This window comes from Microtus oregoni, unplaced genomic scaffold, assembly GCF_018167655.1.
Source record: "Microtus oregoni isolate MIOR12 unplaced genomic scaffold, Mior012 000021F_ref0000039, whole genome shotgun sequence".
NCBI lineage: Eukaryota > Metazoa > Chordata > Mammalia > Rodentia > Cricetidae > Microtus > Microtus oregoni.
Window position 1 is genome coordinate 19,226,394 of NW_024543080.1, and position 27,627 is coordinate 19,254,020.

At 41.3% G+C, this 27,627-nt stretch overlaps 1 protein-coding gene across 1 annotated transcript; it reads left to right on the top strand.

The window, feature by feature from the left end:
* Nmu (neuromedin U) lies at positions 1 to 27,627 on the top strand. The gene is made up of 10 exons (XM_041671039.1): positions 1 to 278; positions 4,860 to 4,918; positions 11,391 to 11,438; positions 16,059 to 16,118; positions 17,512 to 17,541; positions 17,633 to 17,683; positions 19,441 to 19,509; positions 22,641 to 22,694; positions 24,230 to 24,269; positions 27,507 to 27,627. The coding sequence occupies exons 1-9, from the start codon at positions 41 to 43 to the stop codon at positions 24,263 to 24,265; spliced, it is 645 nt and encodes a 214-aa protein (XP_041526973.1). The 5' UTR covers positions 1 to 40; the 3' UTR covers positions 24,266 to 24,269; positions 27,507 to 27,627.

Below are 27,627 nucleotides of genomic sequence, written 5' to 3' on the forward strand. Positions count from 1 at the left end.
CCACGTGTGCGCCAGATTTAAAAGTTGGCGGTGCGCGGTGATGGTCGCTTTGGTGGTTGAGCTCAACAAAAGACACACCAGGGACGGGACGCTGAGGGACAACCAGAACACCCGCACAGCACAGGGTCCCTGGTCGCCAGTCCAGAGCCGCTTGGAAGTGACAGAGATGTCGCGAGCAGCGGGTAGCCGCCTAGGGCTGTCTGGGGGACAAGCGGTCTCTGCATCCCCGCTCCTGTCACTGCTGCTGCTCCTAGCCTGCTTCGCGGACGCCTGCAGAGGTAAGATGCCACCCTCTGCTTTCTGCCTTCTGCATTCCTCAGGCTCTCGCTGCACCGATTTCTCTGCACTACCTTCCTTGTCTCTTCTCCGGGTTTCTAGAACCCACCTTCCACTGAAGCCATGGTCTGGCTCAAGGCTACGGGACAGCCAGCTGGGGAAGCAGCGGGGATGAACTGCAGACTCCGTAGTGGGAGTTAAAAAAAACTAAAACATTTCCCCTTTCATCGCAGTTATTGGAGGGAAAAAAAGTCTACTGCTCCCCTTTCCAAGGCGAGGTTAAGTTGGGGTGTGCTCAGCCTCCCGGTAAGCTGGCTGTTGGGTTACATACAGAGTGGAGGAGAGGCAGAGGGCTTACAGGTTTTCAGAAGGATTAGCATTCTGATCACAGAAAGTTGAAGCGATGTTAGGCTGACCGGGTGTCTAGTGATGGGCACCTAAGACTAACAAGGCGCGTGGGAGCTGATGACAACAGGGACTTCCCCCAGCGTGGCTCCTGGGAAACCACAGGGGCAGCAAAACCAGAGAGGAAGGTCTGACCTCCGAATGAGTGGCGAAGCAAAATGTGTCCCTTGACTGTTCTGTAAAGAAAGTTTAGTTACCAGGCAACCTGGGGGGCTATTCATTCCTGCGTTATTAGGGTCCTTCAAATTCCAAACACTGTCTTGTTCCAAACGCAAATTCTCCAGTTAGGCCCAGGTCAGCAGGCTGTTAATTTTTCAGAAATATTAAGGACTTCACATCACAGCTGCAGAGCGCTTTCGAGCTCATAGCCTAACCCTCAGTTAGAGACGGAAAGAGACAAATATTCCTTTCCTGGCGAGTTTTTATTGCCTTTGTTTCATCATTTTGATCTTTGTGGCTAAGACATTGAGGAAGAATAGGTTTCCCCATTTAGAAAGCAAGGTAACAGGAACGGTGAGATGGCCCATCTAGTGACGGTGCCTGGTGCCAAGGGTGAAGACCTGAGCTAGATCCCCGGCACCCACAAGTTGTCCTCTGAAGGAAATGAAAGTCCGACAGCAGCCACACAGCAGCATACAAACCTTCTGCAGCCGCGATTCACCAAGACTTAGGAAAGCTAAAGTAGCCTTTTTCTCTTTTAAATATCTTATTGGAAATACTAGAATGATAATTTCATTTACCTTCTCAAGGAAAGAGATAATTATAGCACTTTTTGTTTTGTTTCATCTTTGAAGAAAGAAAGCAGGTTTATTTAATACATTGCAGAGAAATCAGTAGCCTGGCAGTAGCAGATAAACAGCCTGTAGCCAGATAATCATAACCTTTATTGGTATTTATTTATTTAACGTATATGGGTTCTTTGTCTGGATGTATGTCTGTGCCTCACTTGTGTGCCTGGTGTCCAAGGAGGTCAGAAGAGGGTGTGGCATCTCCTGGGACTAGAATTAGATAGACAGTTGTGAGCTACTATGAGGGTTCAGGGAATTGAACCCAAGCTCTTAGAAGGACACACAGTGCTCTTAGCCATAGTACCAGCCTTAATAGCTATAGTTTTAAAAATTGTTTTGTTAGGGGGAAAAAAAGCTATGCTTTTCATGCATGTTGCATGTAAGGTGCTTGCAGTGGCTTCTGCTGCTGTGGGAAATGACTATCTTAGAGAACTGGGTGGGCTGCAGGTTTCCAGAAAAAAGTAGGTGAGCCTTCAGTTTTATTTCTAAAAGAGCAAATCTGCTGGCTGACCTATCATATCATAAATAACCTTGATATTATTCAAGCAAAAGGCTTCCTCCACTGTCGGCAAGTCCCCTGACTGCTTTTCTCTCCCTTCATCCCTTTTCAGACAGGAAAAACAAACAAATTTCATTTCTCTTAAAATGTAGTAGGGTGAGGAGTGGGCAGGATGAATGGCCAGTGTGATTGATCTGCAATTAGTCCCAAGCCCCTAAACATGGGGGAGGGACAGGCATAGCATACATAAGCAAGAATTGGCAGTAATCTAACAAGATCAATCAGTATACAAATGTAACTAGACATGAGAGAGAGAGAAAGAGAGAGAGAGAGAGAGAGAGAGAGAGAGAGAGAGAGGCATGCCATAAAAGCAGGGGAAAATAAGTGTCAATAAACATAGTGAAAGGGGGGCGGGGAAAGTAGCAGAATACACAAGGGCTGTGAGCTAGTGAGATGATAAAAGCCAGCCAGATGTGCAGGGTAGAAACAGTTAACTCAAAGGACATGTTGGAAGAAGGAGACTTCTCATAAAGAGGAATATACTCTGGGTATCTGCCAGTCATCTGATTAAGCCTGTAGCAATAAGAGATCAAATGGCCAAGACTAACAATGAATGTTTTTCCTACCCAGAACTCCTGTTCATTGACTAATTCTCCGTACTCCATTAATAGTCGCTGTTTCTCACACACTAACTGCAGGGAAGGGTTAGCAAGAACAGCATGGGTGCCACCTTCAAAGTAATCAGATCTGTTTTAGTACACAGTGCTTAAGTAGAAATACATGAGTGAAAATGAGCAGAAGCTGCCATTTTTATGACCTAGAAGGAAAGAGCAGTGTTGCTTTGGAAAATGAGGAGTGTAGTGCAAGTGCCAGCTTCTGCCAGTCCTGTACAGTCCACATCCCAGGTGACATGGATCGAGGGTACCTTCTGGAGTCTAAGTTTGGGAATCTCGGTTCTCAGTGTGGTAACACTGAGAGATGACAAGCCTTTGTGAATTGGGGTTAGTGGGGCACTGGGAGACTAGAAGGGTGTGTTAGTCTGGTTAGCAGGTAGAAGGGTGTGTTAGTCTGCCTGAGAAGGGATTAAAGGAGTTCCCTTGGGACTCTGGATGATTGGAGAATGGGTTGTTATGAGATTGAGACTGGCCCCTCCCTGCCCTCTGGCTGTCTCTCTCATTACACAACCACTCTACCACAGTGGTTCTCAACCTTTGGATCATGACCCCTTTGACAAACCTCAATCTCCCAAAATATTTACATTGTGATTCATAACAGTAGCAAAATTACAGTTCTGAAGTGTCAATGAAAATAATTTTATGGTTGGGGGTGACCACAACATGAGGGACTTTATTAAAGGATCACAGCATCAGGAAGATGAGAACTACTGATCTAACAGGTCCTCTATCCACCTTGAGGCTCTCACCAGAGGCTTGAGCTTAGACGCTCAGTTTCCAAAACTGTGAAGCTTCTTTCGTTATAGTTTGCCCAGCAGAAACTGGAATAACATACCAAGGGCTTGAGGGAAACATTGTTATCGGTTCTAGAAAAGAGGAGAGAAAAGCAATGCTGCTCTGTGTCTGAGTTCAGACAGATATCAGTGGATTTCTATCAACTATAGAAAAACATTTTATGTTAGGTTCTGCACCTTTCTTACCCTGAGACTGTACTTCATGTGTTTTGTAGAAGGGCCACAAAGCACCCATTTTTGATTTTGATAGAAGTGGTTAAGCACAATGGCAATTTCTAAGTGGCTCATGGGAGCCTGGGGTTTGGAAGGAGTCAAGCTCCCTACGGTCTCGGTGAGGAAGTCTTGCCTAATGCAGGGTAGCTGAGTTGGAATTTCACTTGGTCCTGAGATGATAAGGGCTAGGAATGGAAAACTTTATTCTTCACACTAAAATGCTGGGGTTGGAGAGATGGCTGAGTGATTAAAAACATGTGCTGCTCATGCAGAGAACCTGGGTTCTCTTCCCACGCACTCACGTGGGACCTTGCAACTGCCCACGGGATCTGATGCTCTCTTCTGGATTTCTCAGACATAAGACATGCACGTAGTGCACATGCATACATGCAGACAAATACTCAAACATATAAAATAAAGATGACTAAATCATAGAAGTGCCTGTCAAACAGAGTCTCTCTCAGGAAGATCTCCAGAAACTTTAGACTTTATAAGAAGATGTGATATCACAGATTCATCCTTTCCTGCAGGCAGAAAGAGCTCAGAAAACAGTGCCGGACACGTATGTTTGTGGAATGGTGAGAAATGTATCACTATGTGAAGGGTTTTTCCATCAGAAGGGGTTCCACCAGGTTCTGAATGCAATCAACTCTCTGTATGATGCTTCTAAGTTATTCCTAAAACAACTACCACAGAAAGGACTGGGCATCGTTAGTAAAAGGCCTAGTATGCTCATGGCTGTTGGTTTGAGTCCCAGCACACATACACAATGCATGCACATACCAGAATCCGATCAAGAGCACAGAAAATGTAGCTAATTGCAACTATTACTATAACTTAAGTTAAATAATATGATATGAGGATTAAGGAATAATGTATTTGAAGTGTTTACCACAGCTTTTCATATGTTATTGGATTGTTTCCTCTTTCAGGTCAATTGAAAAAGCTGCTATGAGTATTCAGATATGCTTTTATGTAAAGATATAGGTAATTCATTCTTGAGAGTACTATCTCCACTGTGTTATTGGGGTTTCTTTCATAATTATGGTTTTTATGTAAGGTCAAATGCTGACATGACTAGTTGAATTAGCTTAGTAGTAATTTATAGCAAGAAATGACAACTAAATTCTGAAAAGGAGTTGCATAGGAATAACTGATTTGAGAAAAATATAATATTGTAACATTAATGTATTCAAAACTTTATCTTTAGGTGCTCCAATACCAACTCAAAGATTAGAGCCAGAGCAAGAACTACAATTGTGGAATAAGGTAAAAAAAATTATCCTTATAAAAATTGGCAAAGATTTCATTCTTCTTTAGAATTACTATGGCAAAGTGAAATAGTGCAATCGAACTTGGGGAAAAACTTTAATTTTACAAACACTGTGACATCATAATAATTAAGAGTGTTGTCTTCAAATAAAAGAGTCAGATACGGTGAAACACACCTATAATTGGGAGACTGAGACAGGAAGATTCCTCTAAGTTTGAGACCGAACCGAGACACATAATGAGTTTAAGGCCAGCCTGATCTATAGATTCATACATATATGTAGACATATGAATATCAAGATACTATCTCAGGAAATTCTAAAATAGAGAGAAAGAAAGATAAAAGAAAATAATACAGCAAATGGTAAAGCTTAGAAGGCAGAAAAAAAGCTTTAAAAACAGAGTAATTATAATCAATTTGAACTTGCCAAAATATACCACTTACAGACATGGATTCTCAGATCGAGTTTGTATTCTATTTGTTAAAGATTTAGGAATAGTTATTTATTAAGGGGAAAGTGGTGGAGGGATGGGGAAGGGGAGGGATGTTGGGGCTTTGATCAGAACACAACACATGATATACGTAGGTGTGAAATGATCCATCTTTAACATGCCCTCAAGTAAGAGTTCCTTTCTTGTGTCAATGGCCAAAGCCTGTTTTTGTCTTACACTGTCAATGTGTCATATGTTTCTCTATAAAAGAAAACTTTTCACTAAAGTGCACACGTCTGCCATTTACCTAGCCAAGGAACTTCTCTTTCTCTGTCTCACAAAGAGGTGTGTCAGACTTCAACTTCTAGCTTAATCAAATACTTTATCTGAGTTCATTTGAGATAAGCAATGGTCTTTTTCTTCCTGTTCTCTGTGATGGTGAAGAATTGCATTAGTTAAGTATCTTGATGTTCAGATGTCAGAACTAGTACAAGAGCTCACAGAATCTGGGGGTATAATACCAATATGTAAGAATCATTAACATTTCCTTTGCCTAGAAGAAAGTAATATAACAATATAGTTTAAGATATAATTGGCTCTCTGAATCCATGAGTTAGTTCTACATCTACAGACTCAACCAACTAGGGGTTGAAAATATTTAGGGCTGAAAAACTGTAGCTTTTCTAAGTGTACCCAGGCTCTTTCAGTTATTTCCCAAACACTTCAGTATAGTGACCTCCCACATAGCACTCACATGGTGGCACACGCCTTACTCTGCGCACTTGGAAGGCAGAGTCAGGCGGCTCTCAGTGAGTCCTAGGTCAGCCTGGTCTACATTACATTCACATTGTGTTGAAGATTACAAATAGTTTAGAGATGACTTAAAGAATACAGGAGAATGTGGACTATATTCAAGTATTACACTGCTTTATATAATGAACTTGAGCGCCCATGGATTTTAGTATTCTCAGGGGTGCCGGAGCCAATCCCTACAGATACTTGGAGACAATTGTGTGTCATCCACAAGGGCAACAAAAACCAGCAGGTGATAAACACACAGTCCATTTATAGAGGGAAAAATAAATTATATTAAAAGCTAAATATGTGACTAGAAGGAGAGACATCCTTTCTTCGATGGAACAATTATGTGTTGCAGGTTATTTTTAGGAGCTGTCTGTCGTGTGTGTGTGTGTGTGTGTGTGTGTGTGTGTGTGTGTGTGAGAGAGAGAGAGAGAGAGAGAGAGAGAGAGAGAGAGAGAGACAGGGTCTCTCACTAGGATCTGGAGTTCACCGGCTAGGCTGAACTGACTGATCAGTGAGTCCCATGATACCTTCTGTCTCTGCTTCCCCAATAGTGATTTTAAGAGTGGTGACTTTTTATGTGAGTGTTGGGGGATTCAGCTTAAGCCCTTTTGGGACAATTGCTTTGCCCACAGGACTCAGTATAAGTCATTCACCATGATAAAAATACCCAATCTTCCACAAATTAGTCAAAGCAAAGTCCATACTATCAGTGTGGTTTTATTTAGAATAATTCCACTTACTTTTTGAAAGGAACATCTAAATTTAACCTAACATTGACACGAGAAACTAAATGTCTACAAATCCAGATGACATTTTAAATACAGGGAGCTTAAGGGTGAGAACTGTCTGTTCCTGCTTATGAAGATGCCTATAAAATGACAACTTGGAAAAGTCATATGAGGACCCAAAAATAAAGGCATGAAGTCCTGGAGTAAAAATTAGGACTTGGAAAGTCCAGCCTTTGACAGCTGCCGTCCCAGGTCCTCCAGCTAATTTCTTATCAAAAAGCCTCTGTGATTCTGCTTGTTCTGCAGGTGTTGGCAAAACCACAGTCGGCCCCCCGAACCACCACACCATAGAGGGCAGCACTCACATGGAGCAGGAAGGGCAGTGGTAGGAAATTACTTTTGCCCCCTTAACTCCCTCAGCGTGGCCGGCAGCAACCTATTCTGCACTCTCTTCCAGACTCTCCAGACAGACAGAACCCAGTCAGTCATGATGACGATCCCTTATTAAATTTCTTCTCTCCTCAGTTTCCCTTCTTCGTGCTTCTGCTGATGCTTTGAGCTTCACACCTAAAAAGACACACTTGCAATCTAGCCTCTCCTGTTTTCCTTTCTTCCACTCTGCTGATTTATTGACTGCGGCATTTGGGGATCCAACCCAGAGAATTCGGCATGTGAGACAAGTGTTCTACTCCCGAGTTATAGCCCCAGCTACAACATTGTCTAAAAAGTCTGTTTCTGGAGGAAGCCAGACCAAAGGCGAAATGGACACACACATAAACAATACTGTGAGTTCGAGAAAGAGAAGAACAGGTTGAAACGGGTGCACTGTATGGAGAGACATAAAACCAACACCCTGTACAAAGATGACAAGAGGAGAATTAAAGAGCCAAACATAAAAGATAGATCATAGAGGAATAGGAGAGATGCGTGAGGATAGCGAAAACTCCAACAGAATTTCAGATGCTCCAGCACTTCCTCCCCTGGGAAGAGAGCCCCCAGCAAGTTTTTCACAGGAAGATGCCTAAAGAGCTGTGCAAGGAGACTAGCTGCAGTCTGTTTGCAGTAGAAAGAATTAGATGGGACCCAGTGTCTGTCCGTCCCTAGGAAGTGGATCGGCAATAGGTTACCACACACAATCTAGAGGGCTATGCAAAGGGTAGAGGTCACATAATAGATGTACACTTCGCATCATGATGAGACTCTAAGTAATATATTAAGTAGAAAATAAATGAAAAATCTTAAAGAATTTCCATGCATGCAGGTAAAATAGATTTTACAAGAATATTTACAAATGAAAGGTGCATATGCCAAATACATTAGAAGAGTTGTCTATGAGAGGATGAAATGAGAATAGCAGAAGGAAATATTACAAAGAAGGCGGACGATTATATGTACGTCAAGCTGAGAAATCTTTCTGTCACTAAGCCCCCCCCCAACAAAGTACATTAGGTAAGAAGACAAAGAAATGATAAGTACCAGGTACCGAACAGTCTTTAGCAGAACAGATATTCATAAAGTGTCTTAGAAGGGTCTCTGCTCCGCTAGGTCATCAAAGAACATGGGGAGAACAGAAAGCAAGATGAATCGTTGAAATAATTCCTACTAATGTACAATATAGAAATGTATTTTAGCATGAAATGATCTCTTTCGGGAATAGCTTTGAAAAATATTTTAGATCATAATTGCTAGGAAGAAAGGTGTCTATGAAAACATTGACCTTCTTTAACAGGAAAGTTAAATAAATTAATAACATGCAGCCAAGTATGGTAGCATGTAATTGTAGTACCAGTATTCAAGAGGCAATTTCAAAGCCATTCTGGGCTACACAGTAAGACCCTGTATCTCTTCTCCCAAAGAAAACAAAATCCCAATAACAGTGCACAGAAAGTGACCCACTAAGAACACAAAAGACAGTTTTGTTTTGTTTTTTCCTGTTGGAAGCTTTTACATTACAGAGTGGCCCAGACACTGGAAGTATGTGCTTCTCCAGCCATGTGCAAAAGCCTGTCCATTTCCAACAGATTCACCAACGGACCGTGCCAAGGTCTCAAAAGCCATTAGCAGCACTGGAAAGCACTGGAGCCGTCAGCTGAGGAAAGCTGGCAAATGCTTACCCAAATGGTGAGGCAGTGAATGGAGCTGCTGCCCCCTTCCCAGTGAACAAGGAAAAAAAGACCAGAGCTTCACAATACTCTCCTAATTGGGTTCATTAGGTTTGTGAAGTTTCTGGTATTTTTATGTAAGCAGCTTGATGCACCAGTGAGCTAGTTGAGGTTCCAGGCTGCCTGTTCCTGTGCGCATGCCACTTCACAGATTTGGGGAAGCATGGTTTGCAGGGGGAGAGTGACTCTGACAACATTGTCCTTCTTTTGGAGGAAAACATATTTAAAGGATTTGCCATGCTAGCCAAGTGTGGTAGCATATGATTACTGTACCAGGATTACCCAACATTCCCCTGGGATGCAGGTTCGATGCCTCTCTGCACCAATGAACACTTCAGAAGCCATTTCCTCCCAGTCTACCAAAGCAAAGACCATGTATTTGGAGATGACAGCATTGTGTACCAGTCAATACAGCTTCAGGGAGCATTGACTTTTCAGCTCACCCTTCAGTTAACTTCTTCTTCTTCTTCTTCTTCTTCTTCTTCTTCTTCTTCTTCTTCTTCTTCTTGCATTTCTGTCTTTCAAAAATTCAATTCAAGAACTTTTATTTAATATTGATTCTGATCAAGTTAAAGACAATGTAATTCTTGACTCAAAAGTCTCTCTCTCTCTCTCTCTGTGTGTGTGTGTGTGTGTGTGTGTAAGTGGGAGCAGGTACATGACACAATTTCTAAATATTCCTCACATACCTGTGGTTTGCCAGGTGATGTGTTCTGTGAGCTGTGGCAGATGTGAGATCATGCTTTTCTGCACTGGCTTGTGCTCTTTCTATTCCCTAAGCTCAAAAATCTTATATTTCAAGAGGCTGTCAACTTGGAAGCAACAGAGAGCTTAAGAAGTTAAGTTGAGGAGCATAACTACCCCTCGTAGTCTGGTGTGAGAATACAATTTCAATTAAGTAGACCAATAAAGAATTCTGTCACAGGAAGGGGCTCTGTGATGTCGTGCTATAAAGAAGATTTAACTGAAACAACTCCAGACACCCCGAGCATCAGTGCTATTAGTTTTTCTGGCCCTGTTTTGAAAGGCCACCAAAGACATCCATGCCATAAACACAGCTTCGGGCTTAACTTGCCAGCATAGCTTTTTATGATTCCTATAAATCGCTGCTTTATTTTATTCTTCTTGTTTATAACAGTCTCACTAGGTAGCCTAAGCTGGTCTAGAATGTTTGATCCTCCTGCCTCAGCCTCTCAAGTGCTGGGCTCATAGGCAGTGCCAGCTGAGGCAGCTTGTGCGCTACAGTGTAAGACCACTACCATTTTCTCCTTAGGATAAAGGCTGAGAACAGCAGCTGCCAGCCACAGTCGCGTAAGCATTCCTTGGGAGATGGAGACCTGTGGCTTCTATTGTCCTAAGAGTTTTCCTATATGCTGTGTGTCATTCAATTATCAGGCTAAGTGAAATGACGTCAGAGTCATATCTAATGCAGATCTGTACAGCAACCAACAGCACACTCCATTTTGAGGTCTTTTTTTTTTTTTTTTTTTTTTTTTTTTTGGTCATGTTGTCAGGTTGCTCAGGCTGAATGATTTCAGGACTCTTCACTTTGCATCAAACACTCTGAGGGTCTCTATCAGCTGTTACTGGGGACATATATCCCAATGGCTGGGGAAGAATCTTGGACAGCTCCCAATTCTAGGACTTCCTTTCTCTCCCTTTGTTCTTTCACATCCCCCCTTCCGTCTTTCTTCTTTCCTTCTCTTTCTTTCCTTTCTACAGGGTTTTACTATGCATCCCAGCCTTCAATCTACTGTGTAGTCCAAGATGGCATCTAACTTATAGCAATCCCCTGCCGCAGAGATGGGATCATGGGCATATACTACCACACTCTACACCCAGGACTTTCTTATAAGGCTATAGAGTTGCCTCTTCTCTGAACTGAGGGGTCAAGGCTGCCATCGCTCTTTGATTGCTGTCTGTATATGTGATAACTCCGTGAAGTCTGCTTTATGTTTTGGTCTCTTCTATTTCTAGGGTATAACTTGATGTGGGATGTCCTTCTGTATATGTGTTGCTTTTATTGGTTGATGAATAAAGCTGTATCGGCCAATGGCTTAGCAGACTAAAGCCAGGCAGGAAAAAGAGAGTAAGCGGAATCAGGGGGACGCCATGTAACACCAGATGGAACCTTCCTGATAGGTCACAGCCTCATGGCAATACATAGATTAATACAAACGGGTCAGTTCAAGATGTAAGCGCTAGCAAGGAATATGGCTAAGCTATTGGCCAAATAGTATTGTGATTAATATAGTTTCTGTGTGATTATTTGGGTCTGAGCAGTCGGGAAACGAACGAGCAGTCTCCTTCCACAAAAATAACTGAGGTCTTTGTTTCCTGCAGGTGCATGAAGCTTGTTCATCCTTTCTGTCTATTGACTCCGAAGCTGAGGTAATTTCATCTGGCGGTGTTGTGTAATAACGCGGGCATTTGCTGCTGCTTAAAAACCTCCATTTCTCCCTCAGACTCATTGAGACTTGTCACAGTCTATATTAGTGCATTACCTTCAGGTAATATCAGGACCATGGGCTTCTGTTTGAAAAGGGCAGCCTTTTATTTTTAAGTAAAATAAAGTTATTATGGAAATTGAAAACTATCAAAATGCTAATTTCAAAATCAAATTGTGTTTTTAAAAAAAAATGCTATACCTACTGCTCTATCCAGAGAGCTGATAACTTGTTCCCGAGTGAGTTTGAAACCCATTGGAACACTTATTAAAATGCTAGTTTGGCTATTGTTATAGATCTAGGACCAGAATCGAGCTTTCTGGGAGGACTTAGCCAGTGTCCCTGAGTCTCCCACCAGTCTTAAACTGTACTGCCTATGAGCCCAGCACTTGGGAGGTTGAGGCAGGAGGATCAAACGTTCTAGACCAGCTTGGGCTACCTAGAGAGACTGTTATAAACAAGAAGAATAAAGTGATTTATAGGAATCATAAAAAGCTATGCTGGCAAGTTAAGCCCGAAGCTGTGTTTATGGCATGGATGTCTTTGGTGGCCTTTCAAATCAGGGCCAGGTGGATACTGCACAAGGACCGCTGACCACTGTGTTGGCGCAGAAGACCAAAGGCTGAACTGCGCATGCCCACTTTCCTGCTTCCAGCTACCAGGGAGGTAGCTTACTTCTTTTCTCATAGGAGGAGGGTGAGGGGAGTGCTGATCTACCTCCTCCACAGGGAGACAAGTGTGTTATCTCTATCCAGATTTTACTGGCTGCTGCTGCTTCGGCCTGCAGGTCTGAGTGCAAGGACCCAGACTTCACCTTACTGACTCTGTTTTCGGATTCAGTGCCTCCAGGGTCTTTGACAGAAACACCTCATCCACATCCTCTGGCCCAGGCTAAGTGACCATTTATATGCTTCTCCATATGGCAGGAGTGGAGATGCAGCCTTGTGTAATGCTGTTTCCTAGCTGCAGAGATTTCCCTGCCAGAGTTAGAGGCATTTGCGTGGGGTTGGGCAGAGGGGAGGGAAGCAAGATCTTTGGAACAATATTTCAAATTCTTGCTTTCAACTCCAAATTTTGCCTTAGTTACTTTCTCTCTGCTGTGAAAAAGCATCCCAACAAACAGCGAAGGGCTAAAAGGTTTATATGGCTCATGGCCGGGGGAATACAGTCCCTTAGGGCAGGGGAAGCATGGCGGCAGGAGCTGCAGGCTGACTGGCCGCATTGTATCAGTACACAGGAAGCAGGCAGTGACAGGAAGTGGTTCCAGGCTATAAAACCTCAAGGCCCATCTTCTGTGATTTACTTCCTCCACCAAAAACTCCACCTCCCAAAGGTTCCACAGATTCCCCCAAGGGCCACAAACTGGGGACCCAGTGTTCATACGTGTGAGTCTCTGGGAGACGTATTCAAACCACAAGAAGCACTGTCAGGTGAGTGACATGTGATAGATATTAGCATGTAAGCCTTTGTGCTGAACTTATAATTCAGGAACAGCATTAAATAATTTCATATCCACAATGCCCACTGGATATATTTTTAATCACTTGTTTAAACTTTATCAACATAAACTAACTTAATCCTTTTCTATTTATGGTGTATATGTGTGTGTATCTGTGTGTGTGTGCATGTGTGTATCTGTATGTGTATGTGTGTGGTGCAAGCATACATATATGTGTGTGTGTATGTATATATATGTGCATATGTGTGGACACACTCTATGTGTGGGTGTACACTCTACACTGTACATGTGTGCTATGCATGTGAAGGTTCTAGATTAATGTCAGGAATCATCTTCCATTCACCTCCCACCTTATTCACTGGAGTAGGGTCTGTCAATCAAACCCAGACCTTGCCTATATGGCCAGTCTTGCTAGCCAGCTCTAGGGATCCCAGCTCCACCTTCTGAGGCTGAAATGGGGCTAACACACTCACCCTGCCTTTGCATAAGATCCAAACTCTGCCCCCACACTTATGCAGCGGTCTCTTTAAGCACTGGGCCATTGCCCCAGCTCCACAAGTTAACTCTTTATTGAACTTCATTTCTGGACACCTTTTTAAAATTAACTCTTTTTTTTTTCATTTATTTTACACCCTGACTGCTGTTTCCTCTCCCTTCTCTCCTCTGACTCCCCTCCCTCTCCTCACATCTACTCCTCTCCTGTCCTCCCCTTAATGGGAAGGCCTCCCATTAACAAGAGCCTGGCAGGTGTGCTGTCTCTGTCATTTACATCTATAACGTCTATAATACATTTCAATACTTTAAATATGAATTTCACATTAACTCTTATTAACAATGTGACTAATCTGAATAGTGCGTCAAGATGTTTTTCCAAATAAAAATTTAAGACCCATAAATACAAGATAAAATATCACCTATCCCATGTATGAAAGGCATTTAAGAATTGTTGAGGACAAAGGCTTCTTACAGAGAGGAGCTAGAGCAAAAATGCATCATTTTTAAATGTTTCCAGTCAAACATCAGTGTTATTGCCAAGTCTCATCCAGCCTAGCCACGGTTTCTTAAGGAGCGACTACAACATACGCATGTATATACAGTCTTCTTTGATTGAAATGCCTCTTTGACATGGGACATAGCTAAGGATTTCCCTTTTGTTATTTTGGATTTTACTGCATTTCCATATGGGCTATTTGAAAAAATAACTTTAGGGCTTTTATTACCAGATTCTCCAGGAGTGGCCTGAAAGGAACAGGTAAGGAAGGGCAGGCCACACTGTGGACTTCTGTCATTCCACTCCCCATAGCTGGGGGCTGGGCCTCAGTGATAGAGCACCAACCCAGCAGGCATTTATGTGACACCCCAGCACCATAAAACAACTGAAAAATAGTTAACTCCAAACTATAGAATCAGCAGGCATTGCGGAGGCCACCAAGGTGTATCACTAAGTAGAAGGCCTGGCTCCCAGTCCACACAGTCAACTACAACTTCCTAAGGTACCGGGCAAGTGACAATCGGGTGGGACCTCATTTTCTCTATACAAAAAGTGCCAATTGCTGTCCTGTGTCCCCTGTCCATACGTTTCCAGAACGGAATGCAAATTATGTGCAGGAGAGTATTTTCTAACGCATTGAAACACCATGTATACATATGGTGCATGTTGTGTTCATATATATCCCAACGATTTACCTGGAAAGTGAACAGACAGCAGGAGGAAGATAAAAAACAGACCTTCAGCACGGTGGCTCCAGCTGTGTTTCTGAGCACAGACAGTCACGCCAGGTCCAATGGGTGAGAATACTGACAACATGGAGCCATCTTTTCTAAACTGAGAGTACCTGCCACCGTAAATTAAACCGGAGCGTTTCCTGCTTTTAATCCTTCCAGGAACTTCCTGCAGTGACGTCACCCCAGATTTCTGGCTGAAGAAACTGAGGTGTAAAGAGATTAAGTAACCAGCCTGCAGTAACACGGTGTGGGGTAGAAATGGGATCCGCACTGTTGTCTGGTTCCAGGCTCTTCACTTGAACCACGGTCACGCTGCCCCAGCTTTACGTTACTCTAGAAAGGAGCCTATAAGGACCCCGTGGCTCACGGGGCGACTCTGCTAGGTCCTGTGCACGGCAGGGTTTGCCCCTGCTTGTCCATTTGTGCCACTCCTTACCACGCCCCAGCTGGCTACCAACCACAGGATTCCTGTCCTAATTCTGCTCTCTGATGTTTTGACAAACCTGATCCTGGGACGTGCAGTCAGCAACCTGGAAAGGGAGGCACCCAGATTAGGGGCACCACGCACGACTTCTCGTCCTTGGGTTCCCATTGTTTGAGAGCAATGGCAGGATTTTCAAATTAGCCAGGAATGAGTAATGCTGTGTGAGGCTCACAGCTTTGGCATGCACACGCACTCCACCACAAGCCGGGAGGGAGGATTAATCCCTTGCTGGCACGACCCAGGTTATTTTAGTCATAGGGTTCCATGATCTCTCAGCGAGTGTTGAGAGCTAACAGGACCATAGCGAAAGCCTCAATCGGTGCATGGCTGCTGCAAGGAAAGAGAGAGGGTTTTCTTTGCTTCTTGTACGTGTGCTCAAGTACGCGTGCATACGTGTGTGTGTGTGTGTGTGTGTGTGTGTGTGTGTGTGTGTGTACATGGGAATGCACACCCATGTCCACCCAAGCAGAGGCCATAGAAGACACCATGCATCTTCCACCATCCCTCTCCACCGTGTTTGCTGAGATGAGGACCTTATAGAGCCTGAGTTTGTCCCTGTATCTAGACTGATGGATCAGCACACTCTCAGAATCTACCTGTCTCCGTGCCCAATGCTGGAGAGTTTAGTGAAGGTGCTTGGGATTTGAACTCAAGTCCTCTTGCAGTCCCAGCAAACTCTCTTACCCGCTGAGCCATCGCCCTGGCCCAAGGATGTTTTAGCAGCCAAAAGATTATTTTGAGAGAAATCCATTGACCCCTACAGAGTTTCAGTGGACCACAGTAAGGACCTCTTTGCAGTGCAGATGGAACACACTTGCGCTTCCGACATCTTAAGCTTCACCCTGTGTGCAGGTGCTAAGAGAAGCCCAGCTCATGTGTCTTCTTGTTTGCCTTAGGCATCCGCTGCACTGAGGGAGTTTTGCCATGTGGTGACGGAGATTCGCAAGAAGCCTCAGGTAAGACTGTAGTACTGTAGCCAAACAGCCAACCAAACTAACATCTTGAAATTCCTCCTCCTTGAAGAAAATACGCCCAATTTAGGAAGCCTGTCAACAGGAGCTAGAAGACTCACTGACTTGGGATGAGAAACAAATGCTTCAGTTTCTCTGATACCTCATATTTTCATATTGGTAAAGTTCATAATCAGCTAATTAGGAAATCACAGGTCTCCTTCAAGCATAAAATGTGGTCTGATGGAACAAATTAATGATCATATACAGTCTTGTCTCACCCACTCGTACAACTGGGAGACAAGAATGAATTTAAGCTGCTGAATATTGTTATAGCGTAGGACATTAAGAATGGAAAAACAGAGCTGGGGAGAGCATTTGGCTGGCATGCGTGAAGCCTCAGCTTTCACCCCAACATCGGGAAAAACAAACAAGCAAACAAACAAACAAGCAGACACAAGGAAAACCAAACCAGACAACAAAATTATCAATGTCAGTTTGAAAATTCTGATGGCTTCAGTGTCCTGGTTTCTGCTTTGAATTATCTGATTTTTCCGGGAGAGCGCGTTGGCCTAGGTGAAGACAGGTGGAAACCTAAGAGATCACACACCATTAACCCTCAGTTCTAGCCTGTGCTTCAGGTTGAACAAATCTCACCCCCTCCCCCCCCCAATTAAAGGCGAAAGCCTTAGGTTCCGAATGATGTTCATTAGCCTTTCAAACCTACCCTAAACTTCAGCCACCAAACCTTCCACAAACAATGACTCAAGGAAAGAAACTGATAGTTTGAAGGCATCGGTTTTTTCTGAAATTTCAGATTCAGTGGCAAATTAATCTATTCTTTCTAGTGGTGACGTTCCCCTCCAAAAGTGTAATAAAACATATTTTTTTCTAATTAAGATCAAAGTAATGACAGTAACATCTGTCCATCGGCTTTCTTTGGTGCTAAGAATAAATGAAACAAAAAAAGTGATATGAGTCTTAAAACACAGACATTTTAGAGACAAGCGACTACAGGGAAGCTTATGATAGAAAAATAACTCATAGTTTTATTTAGCATGACAATTAAAAGTACTCTGATGTTGTCTGCTTATTCGTTTGCTCTGGACACTCTATTATGCGGTTGCATTATAATTTCCCATCCCATCACTGTTAAACATGAGCATGCTTTGAGTTTTTATTCTTATAAGTAATTTTATAGAAAAGATCACTATATTTTTATAAGTAATATTTAATCAATTTTTCATTTATTTTTGGAGCAAAAGATGCTTAATGAACTTGAGTCCTATGTTTGAAATACAACATCATATTTTTGAAATTTTACATCATTCCATAATTTCCAAGTATGTAACATAAAGTTTTATAATGTATGTTATAATGATATATATCTCTTCACTAGGAACAAAATGAGAAAGATAATACTAAGAGGGTAAGGTGATTTTCCTGAATACATATACCCTATAGAAGAACAGCGGAAGCCGCAGCTCTTTGATATGCAACTCTCCTTTCTGTTTTAACAGTTCTTATTTCATTATTCAAAGACAGAGAAGTCGGGAAACTCAAATATTGTGGTAAGTAGTCACTAGCATGTGTTTGAGAGGAAACTAATTTTAAAAAATTATCTAGCATAGCATGAGACTACAACTCATATGTTGTGCTCAAAAAGTTATGTATGGGTCTGAAGATGTAGCTCAGTGTCTGCTTCTTCAGTGGCATAAAGGGAAAAGAACTAAGTTTCTATGTGAGTGAATGAATAGAAATCAATATTTACTTTTCATGTCAATAACTGTGTGTGCCTATATTCACCCATTCACAATTCTGTGTCGGACACAACTCTAAATACCAGATATATGGTAGTAAGTAAAAAACATTTACGAGAGAAACCCCTCCTTTATCAATTTGTATTCAATGACCAAAAAAAAGAAGAAGTCTAAGAGCAAACAAATAAGTAAAATGAATTGTTTGGGGTGATATTAATGGAAGAGAAATGTAGTGTCATCCAAAGACACTTTTAAAAAGAATTATTTCAAAAGACAAGGATCGGTGGCCAACTGGAAATATCATCTGTTCTTGCTCATTACCATTAGGTAGATGTTCATTGTGAGAATGAACATCTCAGAGTACCCAGAAATGAGTAACCCAGGCTTAAGTCACATCAGACTTCTGTGGTTTCGGTGGTCGTTTTTGGGTTGTTTGCTTTTGTTATTTCATTTTAGTTTCAGTTTTGCATGGACTTTAAAAATACAAACTGGCTAGGGCGGTAGCATGGTAGGTAGAGTCCTTGCATGCTATAAACAAGGCCCTGGGCTTTATCTTCTGCACCAGAAAAATAAATAAGCATAGAAGTTATTTGTCTGTAGTAGTTAGTCTTCGCAAGCTTGGGACCCACTACTGTGCACGGTTTAGGGGATGAGAAGGACAATGTGTCTTCAACATGTGCTGGAAAGGTAAATGTGAACTTGAATTCTATTTGAAGTTTGCACCGCACAGAATAACCTTACATGTGAACAGATGAGGGTTTTAAGTAAGATTAGCTACATAGCAAACACAGGTTGCATTCATAAGCAGATAATCATCATCTAGGATCGAAAGTCATCCATTTGTTAAATGAATTTACTGTTAGCGAGGAAGCTCAGTTTGCCCCAGACCTTAAGAAAGTGCAGCTGTATCAGGTGGCTGTGTGTCTCAGCTGCGCTTTCGTTTTCTTCCATATATCTCTTCATTTTTAGAAAGTGCGTCTTTGTCACCTTTTCCGTTGCCAGTAGCACGTTGTCATCTTTCTGTCCCCTCTTGTCTTGTTCTTGTTCCGTTTTAAATATTTAGCTTATGAAGGGGATTTCCAGGTGTGTGTGCTAGACGCACCCAGATAGCAATGTTTGTAAGGGAAAACTGATACTGGCAAGTTGCCTTCATTTGGACCAAATTATTTTGAGTAAGAGTAGAAGATGGCAGATGGCTTTCTGCCCCCTAGAGAGGCATCTGGGGATGCACCTGTTGGCGCTGTAGATGATCTGAGGCCCTCAGCAAAATGCTTCTTCAAATAACGACAAAGAGCTTAGTGTAGGACTAGCAACCTGCTCCCCCTCTTGGTTTATGGACTAGAAAATTCTATCCCACTCCTCGGTTTATTTACTGCAGTTCTTTAAGTGGCTTACAACAGGCTGTCGGGTAATATCTTTAATCTCCCTTTTTTGGTCCTCTGATCTGGGGCAAGAATAGTGGGTAAAAAGCAGGCAGGCAGGCAGGCAGACAGACAGACAGACAGGAAAGCGTCGTACTACCCAATGCTGAAGAGCCTGGTGCTCATTGTGTGTGTTCATGTCCTCAGTCGTCTGTCGTGCATCCGTTGCTGCAGCTCGTTCCTCAACTCCATGAGAGAAGAATGAAGAGATTCAAGGTGGGCGTCTGTAACATAAAGTGCATGCTGGCTTTGCCACTGGGGGCAGTCCCTTCTGCTACCTGCAGCGCTGGTCTTTTGTAAGCTACCCTTCTTCAGGGTGAGGCCCTCACATTGGCTTTCTGTCACAATGACAGTATGCTGGAGAAAACACGACTTAAATGGAGTATTTGGGCTCAATGAGTTAGAGGTTTCAGTCTTTGGTCAACTTGATCAACCGCATCGCCTTCTACCTGTGGGGAAGTGGTTGTGGTGAAGGTGTTCAGTTGGCCAAAGCCTCTCACTCTACAGTGACCGGAGTGGAGGAGGAAGAGCTTAGTGTCCCCATTCTCTTCAAGTTGAATGCATGCAGGGACATAATGTCCTTCTACTAGCTTTGCCTTGGAAAGATCCCACTACCTCTCAATGGGACCACAGGCTGATGACAAGGCCTTTGGGAGACATTGCATATCCGAACCATCACATGGTTGGTTAACCTGCATAATCGCGTTGTGCAATCTTTTCCCCTCTCTGTGTTCTGGCCCCTTCTAGCTCGAGCCCTGGACATTGAGGAAAACTTGGGTGACCTTCCATGTCATTCTCATTGAGAAAATGTTTTCCTGATTTAAGAAGTGGAACTGCTGGGTGTTTGGTCTTTAGGGAGGAACTGACAATCCAATCAAGTAAAATTTATTACCCCTGTGTTCTTGCTGACAAATAGCCAGGGTGGTATAATTATTTTTTTTGTCCAAGTGTTAAAACATTGATAAGAATAAGGATCGTAAACATACCCATCATAAAACAAATGTCAATGTTCCATTTTTCCCATGAATAGCAAAAATAGGACCTAAATCTAGTACTAATGTGTAAGGTGAATATAACTAAGCTAACACACTGTTAACTAGTATTTATATATAAGGTGACTATAACTAAGCTAACACACTGTTAACTAGTACTAATGTGTAAGGTGACTATAACTAAGTTAACACACTGTTAACTAGAAACTGGGACTTTTCAGGGTCAGTAAAGAACAGTCCTGAGGACTACTGAGAACTCAAGAACAATGGCAATGGGTTTTTGATCCTACTGCATGTACTCGCTTTGGGGGAGCCTAGGCAGTTTGGATGCTCACCTTGCTAGACCTGGATGGAGGTGGGTGGTCCTTGGACTTCCCACAGGTCAGGGAACCCTGATTGCTCTTCGAGCTGATGAGGGAGGGGGACTTAATCGGGGGAGGGGGAGGGAAATGGGAGGCGGGGAGGAGGCAGAAATCTTTAATAAATAAATAAATTAAATTAAAAAAAATAAAGTGAGACTTTGTATTTTGGGTCTAGTATTACCACCTTTGATTTATTAGGAGCCTGGCTGGGCTTTTGCAGGTTCTGAGAACTCAAGGTGACAAAAGGGAAGTCACATTAGTTAGATAAGTTTCCATGAGTTGTCTAGTATGAAAAGTGACCATGCAGTTCACTGACCCTTAGTCTAGGCAAAACAAACAAACAAACAAACAAGAATGTCTTCATTGTGATATTCCCTTTATGGTTTAATGATAGTTACTTTCATTATTATATGGTTACCACTACATACTTAAAAGCTGAATTTGGGTCTGGTGTTTTTCTTAACTTTGACACTGATTTTTTTAATTCTTCATAACGCACGTTTTAGAATTTTAGCTTCAGTTGAATACTGCTATGTGCTGCTAACTTTAAAGAGAAACCTAACAGGGGATTTAATGACACCTTAATTATGTAGAATTCTCAAAATGGGGACTAAAGTACAGTGGTAGTGCACCACCCTGGCATGTGGGAGGCCCTAGGTTCAAGTCCAGCACCCCTCCACCCCCAAGTGGTAGAATTCTCAGACTGAAAAAGAAAGTCAGTGTCATCAAGTTTTCTAGACATAAATGCACACTTTAAAAGGTTGACTTTATTTCCTACAATGTCTGTATCAACCAGAGATAATTATTTTGACTACATTATTTCAGTCTCACAAGTTACACAAGGAAAGATTGAGTGATATTCATTATTATGCCTAGTTTAGCACATGGCTCCCTTTTCTGGCTTGAGCGAGACTATCGTAGTTGCAGACAGCTATCTTTTAAATCTCTTTATCTTTAGTCCCTTTTTAATCTCTCCTTTCCAAAGTATTTCAGTTTTTGAGGACTCTGTCTCTGATGACAGCATCCTGAAAATCTTTGCTTTGGTGTTGCATTTGAATGTTTTAATTTTCATTGTGCCCTCTTTAAATCTTGAATATACTCAGGACCTGCTTTTAGACAAGTACCTAAACACACAGTTTCTGCATATACATTTTAAATACCAATGGTTCAATCTTAATTTGAGAAGTATAATAAAAATAAGAATTAAGTACAAATACTGGGAATTAGAGATAGATTTTCTGTAAATCAAGGATTTATGAACTTAAATACATATGAGAGGCATTTCTTAGAATAAAGAATATAACTCTACTTATAAGAAAACAGTTTTGACTGATAAATTTATTGATCTCCATGAATTATTAATGCAAACAGGACACTACAAGTCAATTATAAAGAAACTACAAAAAGTTAAATTTTCTTTTCATAGTTTAGGGTGGCATGCTTAAGTAACGCTATGTAATATGCCTGTATTACAGCTGTTCCTATTTGGCATTTTTTTCATTATTGTTCTGCACATGCAATAATATTAAGACAACCTCTTTCAAGGCATTGGCTAAAGCTGTCCCTCGGGTTCCATGTAGAAGTATTCTATTCTTGCTTTAACAGCAATTCCAGCTTGTATTTTCCCTGTTCGTGTCACCACATCTAACACTTCTGTTAAAGGGAGTATTTTATTCTAGAAGAATGTCAAAAAGAGACTTTTAAATACATCGTACCTGACATTTTCTTTCTATTTATTGATGAATGTACATATACTTGACAAAATTTTTAAAAGAAAATCTATGAAGAATGTATTTTTAAATACACCATTCTGGGGATACTGGAGGCTGTCGAAATGGTTCAGGTGTAAACGTAAGAGCTCTCTATGATATGAAGACTCTACTCAGGCCTTTGGTACCTTTTGTTGAGTTGGAAAACTTAAAATAATATTGAACTTTGCTACACATTTGTTTTAGTGTTATTTAATTTGCTATGCCATCCTTATTTCTTTCAGGAAGAATTCCGGAGTCCTTTTGCTGGTCAAAGTAGGGGATACTTTTTATTCAGGGTATGTATATATGGCATTTTATGATCAACATTATGAAAGTTAACAAAGTATTTTAAATGTATACTCACCGAATTAACTTGTCTTAATGAAGTTTTGCAGTGAACTTATAGACACTTGATTTGGTTTTATTCCTCACACTACCCTATTGTTTGGAACCAGAGCATCTCTGATCTCCCTTCCACTACCCCGTGTTTAATCTCATGATATTTTATGTAAAAGAAACAAAAGCCAAGGAATTGGTTATTAGAGTTTTGATCAAATAGGTTACAAGAGTTGTGACTATGCTTACAAACTATTAGTTAAAAATTCTATGATAATAAAAACTACAAGTAGAGATATTTTTATGACCAGGTTTATCATTTTGCATTTGTATATAAATCTACTTCTAAATAGCCATGTTTTCTGCATGTTTCTTAACACACAACCAAAAAGTTAGATATTTAATAAATGTATTCAACAACTGTTTCCTGGACTTCTGAAAGGTATTAGGGAAGGTATTAATCGATGGGAATGAAAAGATAGAGCACATACTACTCTTACAGAGTTCAGTTCCTAGCATTTGCTTCCGGAAGCTCACAGCCTATAACTCCAGCTCCGGGGCATCTAGAGCTCTGTCCTGACCTCTGTGGGCACCTGCATCTACACATACACCAACACATATATGGAATTTATGGTAAAAGAAAATATTTTAAAAGAAGGTACAGTGTTGGCGGAGGTTTCTGTCCTGCCTGGCCCCTCAGCTGTTCAGTCCCAAAGAAACACACAGAGGTCTACAATAATTAGAAACTTGTTGGCCCAGTAGCTCAGACTTTCTTATAAAGACATCCCTTGGTATCTAAGGAGGATTGTTTTAAAAAACCAAAATCAGAGGATACTCAAGTCCTTTGTATTAAATGATGTGTTATTTGTATACGTCCTACCGCATCCTCTGTAAGTCTGCTTTAGATGAGAGTTGGGACAAACATCTTACCTGGGGACTCGAGGTGACACAGAGATGACTTTACGTGTGGGTACCAGAGATTAGACAGGATGTATTTAATGAAACACTTAGCCGAAAATTTTCAACTTTATCCTGAGGCCCAAGGTCGTGTTCCTGTGGGAAAATTTACGTCAGCAAATTGGAGAATGGACTGGACTGGATTGCAAGACTGGATTGACAGCAAGAGTATATAAAATGAAACACCATGACTTTGGAAAGTTAGCATTGGTTTGCATCAAAATGAATTTTGAGAACATTTCTTATCGAATGTTGGTTCCCTACAAGCAAAACGGAGTAGTTTCAAACTCATCATGGTCCTGGCAGCTTTAGCAGTGTCTCTGAACTTGGTAGAAATATAGATTTCCAAGTTCCACCTCAGATTTAGTAAATCAGAAACTGCATCTGTGGGGTCCAACAAGCCCTTTTCTGTTCTGTCCATAGCTTGTCGGGTCACCTCAGTGTACAGTAAGGACCCTTCTTTATAATATTAGGCTTCTTTCAATGGAATTACCTCACATCATTAGTCACAATTTCTTTCCAATCTATTCTTTTGCAGCCACGCAATGGGAAGAGGTCAACAGGTTTCATTTAAAATGGTATGTGTTCCAAAAATACATAAATAAATAAACATGAAACAGCATGTGTTTCACAACTGAACTCAACTTGGAAGATTCTGTTTGTCACAAATTAAACCATACTCATATATGCTTCAATTGTTCAATTGCATATATACACTAACATTATATATAAAACTTCAATTGTAGGGGCAATGCAAGCTTTAGGAATGGGAAGTACTGGTATTTCAGGGTTAGATTTGCTTTGATCCTAGTATTCCTTGGTCTATGACACAATAGTAGTCATCCAAAGAGATTTTTGGAGATGATGACACCATCATTGTTTATTGTGCACATCATAAAATTTCAGGGATTTCATTCCTATTCTGTTAGTCAGCTCCACCGGAGCAGGCCGGGATTCACTGGCAGGTACTTCTGTCTTCTAACTAACTCATACTCAAAAAATGTTTATAAATCTAGGGTTGCAGCTCAGTGGGTAGGGTGGTGGCTGACATGCATGAAGCCACAAAAGTGGTGGGTCTTGCTGGGTCCTGAGGTAGCTTGATTCCCAATCTTCTGAGAAATCACCACATTGATTTCCAGAGTGGTAGTACAAGTTTGCATTCCCACCAGCAATGGAAAAGTGTCCCCGTTACTCCACATCCTCTCCAGCATAAGCTATCAGTGGTGTTTTTTTTTCTTAGCCATTCTGACTGATATAAGACGGTATCTCAGAGTTGTTTTTGCGTTTCTCCATGGCTAAAGTTGTTGAACATTTCCTTGTGTCTTTCAGCCATTTGAGATTCTTCTGTTGAGAATTCTGTTTAGTTCTGTACACCATTTTTAATTGGATTATTTGGAATTTTGATGTCTAATTTCGTAAGTTCTTTATTTATTTTGGAGACAAGTCCTCTGTCTGATGTGGGGCTGGTAAAGATCTTTTTCTGTTCAGTAGGCTGCCTTTTTGTCTTTTTGGCTGTGTCCTTTGCAGAATCTTCTCAGTTTCCAGAGGTCCCATTTATGTATTGTTGCTCTCAGTGTCTGTGCTGCTGGTGTTATATTTAGGAAGTGGTCTCCTATGCCCATGCATTGAAGGCTACTTCCCACTTCCTTTTCTATCAGGTTCAGTGTGGTTGGATTTCTATTGAAGTCTTTAACCCATTTGGAGGTGAGCTTTGCGCATGGGGATAGATATGGATCTATTTTCATTCTTCTACATGTCGACATCCAGTTATGCCAGTGCCATTTGTTGAACATGCTTTTTTTCCTATTGTGTATTTTTAGCTTCTTTGTCAAAAATCAGGTGTTCATAGGTGTATGGATTAATATCCGTGTCTTCAATTTGATTTCATTGATCTTGCTGTCTGTTTTTATGACAATACCAAGCTGTTTTCACTACTGTAGCTCTATAACAGAGATTGATGTCAGGGATGGTGATGCCTCTGGACCATGATGGGGTCACCCACTGAAACAGTTTACCTGAGCTAATGGGAGCTCACCATCTTCAGCTGGACAAGGAAGGAACAAGCCTAAATCCAAACTAAACCCTCTAAATGTGGGTGACAGATGGATGGATGGAACAGACTGCGGGGACACTGGCAGTGGTCCAGGACTCATCCCTACTGCATGTATTGGCTTTTAGGAAACATATTCTCTTTGGACGGATCCCTAGCTATAGTAGCCTAGCTATAGTAGAGAGTCGATATAGCCTTGAACCTCTCTGAGGAATGGGGGACTAGGTAGAGGGAATGGAAGGAGGGGAAGTAGAGGGAACTGGGATTGGTATGTAAAAATGAAAAAAGATAGTTTGTTTTCTTTTAAAAAATAAATTACATTTTTAAAAAGTGGCAGGTGGGGGAGCACTGGAGAGATGACTCAGAGGTTAAGAATGCTTGTCATTTATGCAAAGGACTAGAATTTGGCTCCACCATCCACACTGGACAGCTCTCAATTGCTTATAATTAACCATAGCTCCTAGGGATATGACACTCTCTTTTGATCTCCACAGGCACCCCACACCACACACACCACACACACACACACACACACACACACACACACACACACACACAAATTCTTTAAAAATAAAAATGAGCAAAGCAGAAATTTCTTAAAGCAAATCTGGATCTTTGAAAAAATACATTATTTTGCCCAGTTTATTCTAGAAAAAGACAAAACTATAAATATACAAAAGCAGAAACGAAAAGCCAGAGATTGAAACAACTAGAGGAGTTAAAGTCACCAGAACCTTTTCTACACAGTCACAACGGACATGGAATCTGAACAATTTAGTATGAATTTTGCTCTGAATTTCAGAAAATGCAATTTTATGTACATTCCCTCTGTTAGGGTCTACTTGGTCTATTTTGCTCGCAATTTTATTTACAAATAAAATAGTAATTCAACAGTCATTTCCCCTCTTGCTTTTGTCATCTGACTACCTAATTTCTTGCTTTATCCTGATAACATTTAGTAAGAAAATAAGTATAAAATGTGAATCACATCATGGCAGATAGATGAGTAAACCAACAAGAAAATCTTTTTTGATAGATCTTATTTTATTGAAGATATCGGTCTCATCACATGTGGTCCAAGAACATTCAAATGAGAGCTTAAACAAAATCAGATATAAAAGGCCAGTCGCCAGCTACAACAGCCAATGACGTCACATTTGCTGATGATCCCCTCAGTGGCCACAGAGCTATTCAGCGTGGCTTCCTCAGCTGTGAGTTCTTGGAAACCCTCAGTTTCAGCACTTGGGATTTTTCTTCACCATCTCAAGAGCTCTAAGAAGCTTAGCAGGAGTTGGAGACCAACTTATCCTTGGTACTGAGCCAAAATGTGGCTGGCTGAGGCTTGGATTAGGTCACAGCAGCATTCAGCAGTACTAGAGTCTTCTCCGTGAGCTTCAGATGAACTGCGCCATGGTCTAAGGCAGATGTGGGGAAAACTTGACATATTTATATTCTTATTGGGACTAATAAGCTCTAGTAAACTACTTTCACATTGTTAAATATATTATTAAATATTATAACTATTAGGCACACATATGTGTAGAATAAATTTGTCATTAGAGAGTGATTAGGCGATAAATTGAAAAAATACAGAGAGAGAGAGAGAGAGAGAGAGAGAGGCTGAAGAACAGTTGGGAAATATCTCAATTCCCAATGTTATTATACTATAACAAAGTATTCATAGAAATGTCTGTATAAGCATAATATGTACATATTCCTCGCCTCACATATATGTGAATCTAATTCATTTTTTTTCTTTTTACAGATGTCGACTGATTTTCCATTGAAACAGTGCGATAAGATATATAATATACTTACATTTTGTTTTAAAAAATGATTCCTCCTAAATTTACTCTGTTGCAAACCCCTGCTTTGTAGCATTCTCC